Source organism: Gossypium arboreum, chromosome 11 (assembly GCF_025698485.1).
Source record: "Gossypium arboreum isolate Shixiya-1 chromosome 11, ASM2569848v2, whole genome shotgun sequence".
Taxonomy (NCBI): Eukaryota; Viridiplantae; Streptophyta; class Magnoliopsida; order Malvales; family Malvaceae; genus Gossypium; species Gossypium arboreum.
Window position 1 is genome coordinate 120,784,726 of NC_069080.1, and position 16,583 is coordinate 120,801,308.

Below are 16,583 nucleotides of genomic sequence, written 5' to 3' on the forward strand. Positions count from 1 at the left end.
AGATTAAATTACATGGATTAAATCCATAACTTTTGTGAAGTACAAGGACTGATAACACCATTTAACCTAAAAAACAGTTCTTTGAATGTTATTTTTTTCTAAAATTAAAAAGAGGGTAAACTATCTAGTTGGTCACCCAACTTTTAGGGTATTTTCATTTTAGTTATCTAACCGTTAAATCTCTAATTACAGTTAACTTGTACGCATCGCATCACGTTCACACTTTCATTTTGGTCACCCAACTTCTAGATTGCTTTCATTTTAGTCACCCAAAAAATATCCTTTTTTTATAATATTAGAGGGGTAAAAAACATAAAGGATTAAAGTGAAAAAATAGTAGAAACTAAAATAATGCTTTTAAAATTGTCACATTGTACTTGTTTACCCCCTTACCGAAAGTTCTCTTTTTTCAATATTGAAAATTTAAATTTCAAAACATCAAAATCAATTAAATAATTTATTGATTTTTTATCCCAACCAATTTGTTACTATAATATTAAAATTAATTTAGTCTCTTTTAAATCTTAATTTTATTTTATGTTTTAAATTAAAATCAACTCAAATAAATCATCTTCAATAATTATACATGAAACCAATTTCTTTTGATTATAAGATCTCGAACTTTCATACTAAGCTAAAAGCAAAGAAAAATTTAATTAATTTTATATTCTATGCCAAAGAAAACCAATTTTTTATCACTTCTTTACCCAAATGAAGAACAAGCAATTAAATTAATTAATTTCAATGATTTTTCTTTGCTTTTATTTTTCTTAGTATGGAAGATTCGAGATTATATAATCAAAAGGAAATTTAAATTTCAGAACAATTATTAAATACGAGTTATCGAGTTGATTTTATTAAGAATAATATGGAAACATAAAATAAAATTTTAAAATTTAGAAGGAGATTAATTTAATTAATTTCAATATTACACTAACAATATAGTTAACTTTGTCAAGGGATAAACAAAATTTCAATAATTTATTTAATTGATTTTTTGTTTTCAAATTTGAAATTTCAATATTGAAAAAAATAGAATTTCGACAATGTGATAAACAAATACAATTTGATAATTTTAATACATTGTTTTAGTTTTTACCTTTTTTTACTTTAATTCTTTATTTTTAACCTAATCAATACTTTAAAAATATATTTTGGGGGATTAAAATTAAAGCTAGAACAAGATATGGTGTGTACAGTTAACTACCGTTAAATGTTTAACAATTGGGTGACTAAATGAAAAAGCCTTAAAAATTGAATGACGAAATTGCAAGGATTTTATTTTGGATGACCAAAATGAAAGTGCCCTAAAAGTTAGGTGATCAACTAGTAGTTTACCCTAAAAAAATGATAATATTGGTATTTTTGAAAAGGGAACCCACCCCACCTTTTCCCTCCTCTGTTTCTCTCTCTTCAACTCCAAAGTTCCATTTTTTTTTTAATTTTCTTTTGCCGACCAAAAAAAAAAAAAAAGCAAGAAAAAGGAAATGAAAGAATGAAACTTTGATGAGTTAACTCACTCACCAATCTCGCTCTTTGTCGGTTTTTGGTTCCTCAACTGTTTGCAAAATGCAAGACCTCTTCGGATCAGTTCGCCGTTCACTAGTGTTCCGTGCAACCCCAGACAATAACACCCAAGAAAATAGTCCTCCATTGGCAACTACAGCCAATGCCTTTGTTGAAAGGATAAATTCTTGCATCCGCAAATCAAGGGTCTTCTCCAAGCCTTCCTCTCCGTCGCCTTCTCCTCCTTTGATCCGATGGCGCAAAGGAGAGTTGATTGGTTCCGGTGCCTTTGGCAGGGTTTATATGGGCATGAATCTTGATTCCGGAGAGCTTCTTGCAGTGAAAGAGGTTTCTTTTTTAGTTTCTGTACTTTTTTTGGTGAATTTTGGATTCTTTTTGGAGTTTGTTTAATGGATTATAGTTAAATTGTGGTTCAAAATTGAAACTCTAAAATGGGTTAGTAATGGTTTTGAAGTTAGGGTTCTTTCTTTTGAGTTGTTTTTTTAATGAATTCCTTGATTTTGGGTTTTTGTTTAATTTTGTTAAGTGATTGTGATCTCAAGTTAGTGAAATGAATTTGATCTCATTTGTTTCTTGGCTTTTGTTGTTTAGGTGCTAATTGCAGCAAACAGTGCTTCAAAGGAAAAAACACAGGTTTGATCTTTGAACTAGGTTCTTTTTAATTTTGAACTAAAAAAAACTTATATCAAAGTAAATAGTGTCTTTTACATATGTAAAAGGTTTCATTTTTCAGAAAGAGGTCTGTGAAGTTAGCAGCCAATGAAATGTATGGTTATCTTGGTGTATGAAGTTTTGGATGTTAGAATATAGAACGTTTCCACTTACCATAATCGGTATTAATTTGTCTTCTAGTTATTAATTTGATGAGGCATTGCCATAACATGACGGACCTTGATTTGCTTATTGCAATGTAAGTAGGCTCATATCAGGGAGCTCGAGGAAGAAGTAAAGCTTCTGAAGAACCTTTCGCATCCCAACATTGTTGTAAGTGATGACTGCTTCTTTATATATTGATGATTGAATTCCTAAAGCTATTGCCCTTTTGTCATTGAGACATTACTCCACTCCTTCAGAGATATTTAGGAACAGTGAGAGAGGAGGAAACTTTAAATATTTTGCTCGAATTCGTGCCTGGCGGATCAATATCATCACTTTTGGGAAAATTTGGACCCTTCCCTGAAGCTGTAAGTTTTGGATAATAGAATATTTTTAATTTAGCTGTTTTTAATTCTAAGCTTGTCTACTGATTTGTCTTAACAGGTTATAAGAAAATACACAGAACAGTTACTATTGGGCCTTGAGTATTTACACAACAATGGAATTATGCACAGGGATATTAAGGTACCTTTTCTTTTCCAGAAATTAATGTTATAAGTTAGAAAAGGGCCATAGTTTCTTTCTATCTTCTCTTTTTTTCTGATCAATAATTATTTTGTTCATTCCATCCATTGGCAGGGGGCAAACATCCTGGTAGATAATAAAGGAAACATTAAACTTGCAGATTTTGGTGCTTCCAAACAGGTTGTTGAGCTGGTAATTATGCAATTGCTCAACCTTACCCTCACATCTAAAATTTTCTTCATTTATAGAATGTACTTCTCTAAATCAATACTTATATAAAATGGCCTTTATTCTAAAAGAGACTGTGTTTTTATAGGCTACTGTGTCTGGTGCCAAGTCTATGAAGGGTACTCCATATTGGATGGCTCCTGAAGTCATTTTGCAGACTGGACATAGTTTGTAAGAATAACTTGACTCACTGTAACAATCAAATTGTATGCTTGTCTGTCAGTTCTCCCTGATCTTCTATATTTCTTGAAGCATTTAAATGCTATTAGAGCTATATTTGGCTAGTATGTGAAAAATGCTTCACATTTCGATCATTGTTTATCACCTATATTTGCTGCATGCATACTGGTTCCTTGTAGATTATAAAAATTGATACGTGATATAGTTATTTTTAGTATACTGATGTACTGAAACTGATACTTCATTTATATTCTGGACATAATTTCTAGTTCTGCTGATATATGGAGTGTTGGCTGTACGGTAATAGAGATGGCCACTGGAAAGCCTCCTTGGAGCCAGCAATACCAAGAGGTAGATCTCTTGACATTTTAAAGATTTGTTCTATGAGATGGTTCTTTCATCATTGTACTGAATATCTTTGTTCAGGTTGCTGCACTCTTCTATGTCGGGACAACAAAGTCTCATCCACCTATTCCAGAACATCTTTCTACAGAGGCAAAAGATTTTCTGCTGAAATGTTTGCAAAAGTATATATTTTTATTGATTGTGAGAGCAAATATGATAGGATATATTTTCTGGCCATTTTTCCCTATCAAATCTGTGACATATGTTATGTAATTTCAGGGAACCAGATTTGAGACCAGTATCATCTGTACTGCTAAAGGTAGTTTTGGCTTGACTGCATTTCCCTTTACCATTTGTTCATTATATTCCATGATTGTTGTGGGGTTAATATTCTCCATTTGCGAACTACATGCAGCATCCCTTTGTCACTGGAGAATCTCAGGACTCCAATACTGTTTTGCATGCTTCAGTCATGGTCAGTGCACTTGAACTGTGTTATGTTTATTTGGTTTATTTTTCATTTCCCAACTTTAAACTACTTCTAAAAGATATTTCTTTCTTTTTTTCATCAGGATAACTCTGAAATCTCTTCAGCATTACATGCCACTAACCCTGAAGGCTTGTAAGTATTACAATATGATTTTGCTTGAACCTCTAAACTACGTAATTGCATTGTCAGTTATCAAGTTGGCAAGGGCTTTAACAATGGCATCAATTTTCTTTCCAGTCAAGTTTCAAGGTGTCGTGACTCAGCAGATATGTGTAATTTGGGTAGTCTGAACTGCTCAAACGCGTTTGTTGAAAAGTTTTCAGAAAGCAAAAACTTGTGGAGAATGGACTGCAATGAAGATGATATGTGTCAGATTGACAAAGATGATTCTATGGTAAGCAAAGTGAGGCTTTGTTCTGCTTCGATGATTGATAACGTTAACGAGGTAATTACTATGCTTTTCTCAAGGATCAGATATTTTAATCATTTGAGTGTTACAGCTCCTAATTTGCAAATCATATTTTTTTGCTCAGAGTTCTAATCCCACTTGTGGAACTTCTCATGATGGGAAGGGCAAATTTGATGAAGATCCTGAAATGGTAGCAGTTGGTTTCCCTACTACTTGTGTTGAAGGGGGAAATGATTTTTCATATACTGGTGGGCCATCGTTCTCCGAAGATGATGATGAACTCACTGAATCAAAAATTAGAGCCTTTTTAGATGAGAAGGTACTATTTTTTCAGCCCTTATGCAGTCAGTTTTTTTTTTTTTTTTAAATTATTTGGCCTCATAGATTGTTGTGATGATGGGATGTTGATTAATACCTCAGGCATTAGAACTAAAGAAGCTACAAACACCATTATATGAAGAGTTCTACAACAGCTTGAATTTATCAGGCTCCCCAAGTTTTGTTGAGAAACGTGAGGAGACACCCCCAAATTACTTGAAATTACCTCCTAAAAGCAGATCCCCAAGTCGTGGTCCAGTTGGCACCCCTTCTTCAGCAGCTGATGCTATTAGTACAGGAAGTCCAGGGAGTAACAGTAGCAGGCGAGTGTCAAATGTTGGCAATGCTAGTGACCAAACTCCACAGGGCAATTCATCCCCTCAGCATAGTGATTGGAAAGGGCTTCTAGTTGATGGCCAGCCAGAACCAAGCAGCCCAAGGTTAGTCCATAGTTGATTGGTTTTTTGCCTGCCCTTATTTGAATCTCTGTTATGGAGTAGTCTTAAATGAAATCATTTGCTATTTGCAGTTTAGTCTTCTCTGAGAGACAGAGGAAGTGGAAAGAAGAGCTTGATCAGGAGCTTGAAAGAAAACGAGGTACATATAGTTGGTTCCTCTCTCCCTCTTCCCTTTTACCTTTTTTTTTTTCCCCACTTCCACATATTGCTCACTAATGGTTGACTAAGGTAACTTTTCAAGCGAATTTACTATTTTTTTCATTTATATTACAAACAGTTCACTAATGTCTTGCTCAAACCAAATCCTGAAGCAACTGTGGCCCATGCCTGATAATTCCTCGAACAACATAGCTTAAGATTTGCCTTAAATGGAAGCTTATCTGAATATGTCTCTAATTCATGTTTTTACAGTTGTATTGCCATAATATTATAGTATAAAATAGAAAATGTCTCTCAGCTGGCTAGCAAGTTTGCCTTGAGGTAGTATGTATCTTCATGGTCTATACTCCATAAATGTTTGCAGAGATGCTGCGCCAAGCAGGTGTGGGAGGGAAGACTTCTTCGCCTAAGGATCGAGCATTAAATAGGCAAAGAGATCGGACAAGGTTTGCATCTCCAGGCAAATGAGTGCATGTTAGAGCAAACAGCACCTCCTGAGAAGTTCTTACCAAGAGTTCATCATACCTTTACATTCATGATGAAAATGACCGCGACAAATTTGTCACTGTTCAACCAGGAAGATTTGCCATTTTAAAGGCCTAGTTGATGTTACTCAAACATAATATATAAATAGTCATACTATAATTTTCTTTCCCTTTCCCCCCTATGGGTGTTTTACTGGTTTTTGAGGGGTTTGGTATATGCTTCCATAAGCTTGTCTGGTGCATATATTTGTATTACTGATGTAGAATAATAATGATAAGATTTTGTGATTTGAGATATGGAAATTTACCTGCCTGTGCTACTTTACATAATTTTCGTCCTCTTTTTTCTGGCCAATGGATGTGTAAGCCTTGAAAAGCGTTGTTATTAACATTTCAGGCCAATTAAACCAAAGAATCAGACTCTACAAGAGTTACTTATAGAATCTTACACAAGCTTTTACATCAATCAATAAAATGGAGAGAGATAGAATTCACACATTTCACAACCATGTCAAGAAAAGTCTGTTATTGACATTGTGAAATACTTAAATATCTTTTACAGTTTACTTAAAGACATACTGATAAATGAATAGAAATGTCATAATCTTTATATTCTCCCCGTCGAGAATCTCTTAGGCATTAAAACTGGTCGCTGTTTCATACCACTCATTGGACCATCACTTTTTTGCAAACCTTTTCTGCTCTTCAATGGTGACACCAATCTGCTAGCCAAATGGGAAGGTGAAAATGATCTACCGTCACTTCTTTGCAAAGTTTTTCTGCTCTTCAATGGTGAAACCAATCTATTAGCCAATCGGGAAGGCGAAAATGATCTCCGTAGCTTCGAAGCAGTCGACATCTTTGGTGATTTCTTGCTCATGTTCATTGATCTCGTAGGGGATAGCGAAACCACAGCTGGGCTCTTGATCTTGACTTGAAACTTTGAAGCTGAAGGAGGAGACTTGATCAAAAACTTATGTGGAGTTTGTCTGTTTCTTGCAATCACTGGAGACCTTGTCTTGCAGAACTTTTGTTGCTTTGAAGCTGGTGTTGAACTGAACAAAGGATTTGGGAATAAAACAGTCTTTTTAGCCCATGGCCTATTCCTTGGTGACACCCTATTGGCCATAAGTCTATTGTTTTCCTTATCAAGATCCTTGAATTTGGGAGAAGAAACCTTGAAGTTGATCCTGGAACGAGCCCTTTGAAGAGATGGAGAGTCGGACTCGGTTCGAATCAGTTGTAATTTGTTCTGTTTCTCCCTCTTTCTTCTAGCTTTGAGTTCAGTATTTTCAGGCTGTTGTTTTTGCTTTCTATGTTCAGTCAATGGAGTCTTGGGATCCTCAACAGTTATCTTCTTAGTTTTGTTATCAACAGCTGCTAATATCTCTCTTGCAAATTGACTGGCTTGTAGGATTTCTCCCACTGTTTCTCCGACAAGCATTGCAGGCAATGACATCCTCCTCCATTCACCTACATTAAAAATTGAAACAATCCAATGAATCACAAATTCAAAAGAACATTTATCAAGTGAGGAGCATTGTTCCAATACCTCTTGCAGTGGATGGAAGCTTGCCAATTGGTGATTTCCTTGGAGAAGCATTCTTCATCCTTTATAAGCAAAAAACCAAAAAAGGCTCAATCTTTTTACCATGGTTTTAATAAAGACAAAAAAAAAAAAAACCCCAAATTTGAGCATTACCTCAAAGACTCTTGCTTGCACCTAAGACTAGTTTTCAAGTAAGCCCTAGTACTCCTAGGACTTAGTTTCACGCCTGATATTACCTTTGTCCCTCCTGCTACTGTATACTGCAACTCTTGCAATCTTGCCATACATTTTTCCACCTTCTCAAACCCCACAAACAATAAACAAAAATCCCCAAAAAAGCAAAAAATAAAAAATAAAAAAATGAAGTGACCAACTTTACCTTCTTTACAGTTTCTCTGAGTAGGACAGGATCAAGAGGAGCCACCACAAGTTTCCTTTGCTTTGGTGGGGTTCTTGCAACCATTATTACCAGGAAGAAAAGAAATTTCAGCAGCCAAAGAAAAGAAGCTTAATAATAATAATAAATGTGGGTCTTTTTCTCAGCTCCGCTCCTCCTTTACTTTGTCTATCTATATACCCATCAAGGAAAGTGAACCTGAAACTTTGGGTTCGTTTCAGTTACTGTAGTTCTCTCTTCAAAACTGAAGGAATTTTCAAAATAGCTATGTTCTAGAGGATATGATGAGAGAAGTGAAAAAAGTCAAAAGCTTTTGGGTTGGAGATTTGAGTGGTGCTGGGTAACGGATCTCTTTTTTGCTTGTGCCAACGGTCTAATAATCTTTCCATTTAAATCAAGTAACAATAATAATAATAAACGTATATCCTAACGGCTACTAGTATTTCCATTTTTTTTCTCTATTTTTTTTATTTCCTTTAAAGCCTCGTGGCCAGTATTTATCTCTTAACGAGATCATCGAATGCAAAAGACATAACATTGATAATAACATGGTTGAATTAAGTTAAAATTTTGTTTGTTCACACTTCACATAATTAAATAATAAAATATATTCTAAATTTAGTAAAATTAAAAATAAAAAATAAATTTAAAGATTTTGCATCATTAATAAAAGATATCTTTAATCCATCGTATAAATATAGATTACGTTGACTTGTTTAGTGAAAATAAAATAATATGTTTTGGTTTGTTTGAAGAGGAAAATTCTAGCAAATTTGTAAGAGATTAAAAGAATTGATGTTATTCAGTGACTTTGTAAAAGATTCAATAATTTTAATAATTTACTTATAAGGAATTTAGTATTTATTAAAATTTTATAATGTTATAAGAAACTAATAATTTTGTAATAGCTTTAGTAAATATGCAAGAGATTCAGTCAGTAATTTTACAAGAGATCCAATGATTTTACAATAATTTTAGTAATTTACATTGTAAGAAATTAGTAATTTATTGAAAATATTACAATGTTTTGTAAGAAATTTGGTAAGTTTATAAGATATTCAGTAATATTATAAAAATTTGGAGATTTTAATATATTCAGTAATTTTGTAAAAGAAAATCAATGATTTACATTGGGAGGATTTTAATAATTTCCTGAAAAGTTTATAATGTTATAAGGATTTTAGTAATTTTAATTAATTGAAAACATTACAAAGATTCAATAATTGAACTTATTACCTACTTTTTTATTTTGTAGATCATTTTACCATATTATTTAATGATGTTTTAGCAATTTTTTCATGTCATTTATACATAATTTTGGTAAAATTTTTAATCTTAAACCTTGAATCTCGAACCTTGAACTCTAAACTCAAAGCGAATCCCGAACCCAAAATTAAATCCAAATCTTGAACCCTAAATGGGTTTAGGGTTCGAGGGTTGAGTTTGGGATCTGAAGTTCGATATTTAAGGTTCAAGATTTTGAGCTAGAGGTCAAGAGTAAAAAAAAATTACTAAAATTATGTATCAATGGCATGAATTTTTATTATTAAAATGTCATTAAATAATTGAAAAAGATCATAAATAATATAATGAGGAGAGTTCATAAAATAATTTCTCATATAACTCACTATAAACTATTTTTAAAGAGTGACAATAAAACTCTCGCTTTAAACAATATAAAGCATATAATATAATGCTAACTTATAATTAATACTTAAAAGTTTTAATATTGGTTTTCTTTTTCTTTTTAATTTTGAAGCTCAATAACAAGAAAATTTGTAGTTAAATAGTGGACTATAATATTTGATTATGGAAAATTTAAATTACAATTATTTGATGGATTAAGTGATAAAATTCGATGTTAAATAAAATTGAGTTTGAGGCTTGTGGTTGGAAATTAGTAAAATTAACAAAGCTTTTTCTCTATTTAGAGGATTGATATGATTTTATTAACAAAACTTTATTACTACTCTATGTAATTATCGAATATCCAAAATTTTATAAAATAATTTTGAAGAAAAAAAAAGTAAAATACAAACAAGAGAATGTTACCTAAACTATTGCCAATAAGAAGTCACCAATTATTTTAATGCTTAATTTGGTTATTGAATTATGCATATTTTTTACTTTGGTAATTAAATTTTTTTAATTTTAAATTGGTACTTAAATTATTATTATGTTATTCGGTTCATTTTTTTTTGTAACAGCGTTAAAAAAATGGTTGTCACGTGACACCAACTAAAATGTGTCACGTGACACATCCAACCAACTACAATGTGCCATGTGGTAATTAAGTTTATTTAAAATAAAAATATTAAATTTAAATTAAAAAAATACCTTTGTAGATTTAGTCCAGATTCTCCAATTTAATCATTCTTTCTAAGCCCTTATACTTTTCAACTTTTGAAATTTTTGTCTTAACGCAAATAACAATCGTTAATCTATTAACTGGATTTTTAGTGAGTAATATATGAAAATAACAAGTTGACATGACATTATATATATTATAATATGTTTGGGAAATAAAATTTTGAAATAGCATATCTTAACTTAATGAATTTAATAGTTATCATTTGGTGAGGCTTGGAATTTAAAATTTGAAAAGTATAAGGACAAAAATGAGATTAAAGTACGATTAAATCCCCAACTTTCATTAAATACAAGGACTAATAGGATAATTTAACCTATATTTAAACTTAGACTAGGGTAAATGTAGAATAAATCAAGTTTAATTATAAAATGAACCTATAATTTTAAAATTCAAAATCTAAAATTGAGAATTTTTTTGGTACATTTACGATCGGTTCACACACCTATAATAAAAGTAAAATGTTATCAACTCACACACCATAAATATGATTTTTCTCTAATTTGAATTCACGACGTGATTTCTTGAGTTAAACACCTAATGCCTTAAACCAAAAGTTAGGGTTTAAACTTGTGAATCGATGAAATTCTTTGTACTAATTAATTGGGGTTAAAAACTTGTGATTAATATATTTTTTGCCCCTACATTTGATAATTAGGTCTATTCTGTTACATGTATTTTTCTTTAATCCACTTTACTATACTGAACTTGATAATTATATCTATTTTAGTCCATAAACTTGAATTTCATAAAAATTTAATGATGTGACATTTTAAAATTGTATCATATTATCAATTAATAATTTTACAATTTAGATAATTATGTGACACAATTTTAGATAGTCATGTTAATGGACTAAAATGAACCTAGTTATCAAATAAATATATCATAATGAATAAAAAAATACAAATACTAAATTAGACCAAGTTTAGAGTCAAAAATTAAAATAACCCGAAAAACTACCCGAATCCAAACTTTAATAAGAGAGATGAAGATGAAATAGCCGTTAGAAACAGCTATGTCATCAATCCGACGCCTCACGTTCGTTCATTTTTTGAATTCAAAATCTAATCCAACGACTTCACTTTCTCGCTACCTTTCCTTTCTCAGAATTCCTCCCATCTTTATCTCTTTTGTCTCTCAATTTCTTTTCTGGTAATCGACTTCTTGTTTTTTTTTTTTTTTTGTCTCTAATGGTTGAATTGTGCTTGGAGAGTTGCCACCAGATCGTTATCGATAAAGGTTAGCGCTTTTTTTTCCTCTGCTTTTCGCTTTCGATTTTACTTATCGAAATTTCTGATTTGTCTAAAAATTACGTGTTTTTTTAGACCAAACAGTGGAGAATTGCGAGTCAAAAGCTTCTCCAAACGCTGTCAGAGGTTCGTTCTTTCTTTCTTGATCTTAAAGAAAGCATGTAGGCAAAAATTTGAAGAAATCTTCGATGGATTGGAAAGAAAAATTAATGATTTGAGACACTTTAAATGTTTGAAACCCTAGAAAATGCTTACTTGGATTAAGATGATTGATGAGTATTGTGACTTGCTTGTCTAGTTCAAAACTTGGAATATCTAGCATATTAAGTTGATTTTAAGCTTTCTTTTCAATTAATTAAAACTTTTGACAACAGTTCCTAAACCTTCCGAATGGCCTGGAAAACGTGTTGTGATTCTTCGGTCTTATTTTATTGGTGCAGTTGTATGCTTCAAATGTTAATATTTGGGACAAAAATTCTGTTCGTTACTTGTATAAATTAGAATACTAAGGTAAATTTTTGGCTGTTTCTTAGAATTATTTGAAGAGAATACCGATTCCATGGATGAAGATACTTTATCCAACATGAATCCAGAAATTTCTCCGGCTGAGGGGCCAACACTTCCCATATTACAGAAAGTTATTAATTTGAGCAACAGTCTTCAGGTAAAACAGAAAAGGCTATTGATTTTCATAAACTTGATAACTTTCTTGTTTATGTTCAGAACTAAATAGTGGTTCAAGAACTTGAATTTGATAACTTCCGGTGCATAATGTCATAGCATTTGAAGAAGGAGCACGAAATCCTGTCTAACCAAGTGAAGTCTTTTCCTGGTCATGACGTAGTAGGAACTCTTCAGCTCCTCAGTAAGTACTACCCAATAGATTGAATAAAATACTTATTGGTTCTGTTCTTTTTTTCTTTTGTATGAATGGCTTTTCGCTTTCCTGTTTCATATAGATGATGAATATCAACTTCTGAAGAAGAAATACCTAGATGAGTCGTCAGAGAGGAAGCGCCTATACAATGAGGTGATTGAGCTTAAAGGAAACATCAGGGTTTTTTGCAGATGTAGACCACTAAATCAAGCTGAAATTGCCAATGGTTCCTCTTCCGTAGTTGAATTTGACTCGTCCCAGGACACTGAGCTACAGATAGTTTCTTCAGATTCCAAGAAGCAATTCAAGTTTGACCATGTATTTAGGCCTGAGGAAAGTCAAGGTAACCTGCGTCCTTTTGACTGAGTTTACTATTATTATCCGGGATCTCTTGAAAGTTTGCTATAAATACTTTTAATTATCTGCTTTTTTTTTTTCCTTTATGCAGAGGCTGTATTTGCACTAACTAAACCCATTGTGACTTCTGTACTGGATGGCTATAACGTCTGCATATTTGCTTATGGGCAAACTGGAACGGGGAAGACATTTACTATGGAGGGAACACCAGATAATAGGGGAGTTAACTATAGGACATTGGAGGAGTTGTTTCAAGTTTCTGGAGAGAGAGGTGGTGTAATGCAATATGAGCTATTTGTCAGCATGATGGAGGTCTACAATGAAAAGATAAGGGACCTTCTAGGAGAAAACTCCAACCAGCCTACTAAACGGTTAGTTCCTAACGTTAATTTGTGTGTAATTGGCTGCTGGTTGCAAAATACACACTTGTATCTATCTTGAGCAGCAGTAACTTTTCGTTTAGAAATCCATTAGCACAAAGAAACTATTCCTACGGGCAATCCATTATGATGACATCGTTGATACTGGAAAAATAAAATAAACCTCATATTTTCTGATCAATATATCTGTTAAAACGTTTAAGAACCCCAGTTTTTAGAGTTTGAAGTCCATTATGTTGATAAAGGTTGGATGTCAAGCAAGCAGCTGATGGGACACAAGAAGTTCCAGGACTTGTTGAAGCTCGTGTTTACAATACACAGGAAGTCTGGGAGCTGCTGAAGTCTGGGAGCCGGGCCAGATCAGTTGGAGCCACTAACGCCAATGAATTGAGCAGCCGTTCTCACTGGTAATACCTTGTGTTTGTTTTGTTTCTGAATTATGTGTATGATACTAGACTTTTTGTGATCTAATAACCGGAAATTTCTACATTGGCTGAGAAACTAGGGAGCATCCAAACATATATGTTTTACTAATAATGACAAAAAATTTGTCTCTTGCAGTTTGTTGCGTGTAACTGTAAGGGGAACAAATTTAATAAATGGCCAAAAGACTAGGAGTCACCTGTGGCTTGTAGATTTGGCTGGCAGTGAGCGTGTGGGAAAGATTGAAGTCGAAGGTGAAAGGTTGAAGGAATCCCAGTTCATAAATAAATCTCTCTCTGCGCTTGGAGACGTGATTTCTGCCCTTGCATCCAAAACTAGCCATGTTCCTTACAGGTTTCTCTCCCCCCTATCTCACTCTCATGCACACACGATATATAAGCTCAACACGTAAATTATGTATAATATTAACACTTTTACTCTTTCTACTTTTCCATGAAACCAGGAACTCGAAGCTCACGCATATGCTACAGAGCTCTCTAGGTAAGTTTTTACCCAACCATAATTTCACTTTGATCCCCAAGCCTAATGGCAAACTTCAGAAAGAGGTTGCTAACTGAATCATGAAATGCAGGAGGAGACTGCAAGACTGTGATGTTCGTCCAGATCAGCCCAAGTAATGCAGACCTTGGGGAGACCCTATGTTCATTGAATTTCGCTAGCCGAGTTAGGGGGATTGAAAGTGGTCCTGCCCGCAAACAGGTGGACCTTTCTGAGGTTTACAAGTATAAGCAAATGGTATGACAAATTGATTGAAATTTAAAAATCCCCTTTCCCTTCCAACTTTTTGAGTGGACTCCTCAATTTGACCTTTGGAATTATTCATTAACAGGCAGAAAAGCTAAAGCATGATGAGAAGGAAACAAAGAAGTTGCAGGATAATGTACAGTCCTTGCAGTTGAGACTTGCTGCCCGAGAACATATCTGCAGAAATCTCCAAGAAAAGGTAATTATCATTAAACACTACCAAAGCCAGTTGCTTTCTGAGATGTAACTATTGTCAGCGTAACTTTCATTTATTTGATGACAGGTTCGTGACCTTGAAAGTCAATTAGCGGAGGAACGGAAAACCAGATTAAAGCAGGAAACAAGAGCTTTTTCTGCTGCTGCGGCTGCTTCTACTAGATCATTTCTTAGACAAGAAACAGAGAAGACCAAAATGGAGAAAAAACCACCACTGGTTCCAACAAAACTGAGGCAACCGTTGCGAAAAATCACCAATTTCATGCCTCCAGCATCACCTATGCCAACCAACAGAAAGACGACTAGAATTACCATGGCATCAGTACCAGAGGCTAAAGAAAACAACATCAAAACCATGATGGCACCAAGACGTAATTCCATTGCTGTCAGACCACCAACAACCACTACAGCAGTTCGTCAACCTAAAAGGCGAGTATCAATCGCCACCTTCCGGCCAGATTCACACATGACAACACCGCTCCGCAGCTCTACTTCTGGTTTCAACCATAGCAGTACAATGGATAGACCATCGTTGATGCGGGATCCAAGGAAGGCAAGGTATTCAAGATTGTTTTCTCCATTGCCAAAGCTACCTAACCCATCGGAGACAACACCTGCAGCCATGAGAAGCAGTAGCAAGTTCATGGGAAGTCCTCCAATGCAGGTGGGTTCGTGGAAGCCGAAGCATCCGACCGTGGTTGCTTTGCAAAGGAAATCGTTGGTTTGGAGTCCACTCAAGCTCAGGGGCACTCAAAGGAAGCAATCGTTTTTGCCATTACGACCTTCAGCTGAGAGGGAATGATACCTAAATAACAGCAAATATGCTTCTCTGCTGCAACATTTCATTCCTCTATTATATGGTCCACTATGGTGTTCCATTTATCCATGTTTTAGGCTCCTTGTCTAGAATTTACATGAAGCTGATAATCAGTGCCTCATATTTTATCTAAACAAATGCATAATTGTAAAATTCTTGTAAAAACCATCATTTTAGTGAATTTTGGAATCTTAATTTTTGTTATTAAGCTTTGATTCAAGTAACATATGATACAGTTTTATTCCATCTGATAGACGCCAGTTTTGGATTTTGTTACTTTAAATCAAACACCTATTGCGGTACTAAAGTGCAAAGTTTTAGACAATCTATACTATTATTAACTTCTTAATTAGGTTGGTCTCACTAGTTATTAAACTTTGACATTCATACTTTACTTAGTGATGGCAATGGGTATGGCCACTTCAAATTTTGCCTGTCCCAATCCCACTTTATACGTCCCAACTTTGATCTTAAAAATATTTAATTTGCACTAGACTCAAAAGTTAATTATATATCTAACTCAATCCGAGTTCAAATTTTTCTTAAAATTATACTTAATAAAATTTAAAAAGTTGAGAATTCGGATCACTTCCCATTGAGTTTGATGTGTTTTATTTTTTATTTTTGTGCTTAACATTGAATTTGTTGTCTTCATGGTTTACTTTTTGAGTTATTATCATTTACAACAAAGATATTATTTGAGATGATTAAGTAGATATATATATTATGACAGTGAAGAAAAATTAAAGAACAAAAATGAAAATGAGACTTGAGAAAATAAATTAAAAAGAGAGGGAAAGAAATTAGTGTGAAATGAAAGTAAAGGTGATAAAATGATATAGGAATTCAATTTTGTAAATATCTCGGGGTAGGATGGTTTCACTTTGAACCCAACTCAATCATTTTTTAAAACTAATTTAACCTGAAACTCGATTTAAAAATAAAACAATCCTATTGGATTAAATCAACTCGAAATTTATTGGTTTTGAGTTTTTTTTATCAACCCTATACTTAAAAACTATTCTTTTTAAAAATTAACAAATATTTTTATAATAATATTTTTTATAAAAAAAACAATTTAAACTTAGAATATACATTAAATAACTATGCATGTGAATTTTTTTCCCGAAAGAGCACATGTGAAACTTGAATCATATTGACGAGGGTTATGTGTATATATAAAAGGAGATCAAAATATCAAGGTTGTTTAGGTCGAATTGGACAGAGAATTAGCCAGTGTA

At 33.3% G+C, this 16,583-nt stretch overlaps 3 protein-coding genes across 3 annotated transcripts; 2 read left to right on the plus strand and 1 right to left on the minus strand.

The window, feature by feature from the left end:
* The first annotated feature begins 1,386 nt into the window (after positions 1 to 1,386).
* LOC108474262 (mitogen-activated protein kinase kinase kinase ANP1) lies at positions 1,387 to 6,270 on the plus strand. The gene is made up of 17 exons (XM_017776212.2): positions 1,387 to 1,854; positions 2,119 to 2,160; positions 2,446 to 2,511; positions 2,601 to 2,711; positions 2,788 to 2,868; positions 2,983 to 3,060; positions 3,185 to 3,267; positions 3,546 to 3,627; positions 3,703 to 3,803; positions 3,901 to 3,940; positions 4,037 to 4,096; positions 4,194 to 4,243; positions 4,349 to 4,556; positions 4,645 to 4,839; positions 4,941 to 5,278; positions 5,368 to 5,435; positions 5,820 to 6,270. The coding sequence occupies exons 1-17, from the start codon at positions 1,570 to 1,572 to the stop codon at positions 5,921 to 5,923; spliced, it is 1,992 nt and encodes a 663-aa protein (XP_017631701.1). The 5' UTR covers positions 1,387 to 1,569; the 3' UTR covers positions 5,924 to 6,270.
* Positions 6,271 to 6,451: 181 nt separating this feature from the next.
* Positions 6,452 to 8,276, minus strand: LOC108474263 (microtubule-binding protein TANGLED). The gene is made up of 4 exons (XM_017776213.2): positions 7,869 to 8,276; positions 7,643 to 7,785; positions 7,493 to 7,551; positions 6,452 to 7,413 (listed from the first exon to the last, which is right to left on the minus strand). Exons 1-4 carry the CDS (start codon positions 7,950 to 7,952, stop codon positions 6,548 to 6,550), a joined length of 1,152 nt encoding a protein of 383 aa, XP_017631702.1. The 5' UTR covers positions 7,953 to 8,276; the 3' UTR covers positions 6,452 to 6,547.
* Positions 8,277 to 11,208: 2,932 nt separating this feature from the next.
* Positions 11,209 to 15,550, plus strand: LOC108471020 (kinesin-like protein KIN-14S). Its single transcript, XM_017772576.2, has 12 exons — positions 11,209 to 11,496; positions 11,583 to 11,633; positions 12,041 to 12,171; positions 12,288 to 12,372; positions 12,467 to 12,727; positions 12,833 to 13,112; positions 13,367 to 13,528; positions 13,683 to 13,898; positions 14,008 to 14,045; positions 14,137 to 14,300; positions 14,395 to 14,508; positions 14,593 to 15,550. The coding sequence occupies exons 1-12, from the start codon at positions 11,448 to 11,450 to the stop codon at positions 15,325 to 15,327; spliced, it is 2,286 nt and encodes a 761-aa protein (XP_017628065.1). The 5' UTR covers positions 11,209 to 11,447; the 3' UTR covers positions 15,328 to 15,550.
* The last annotated feature ends 1,033 nt before the right edge of the window (positions 15,551 to 16,583 follow it).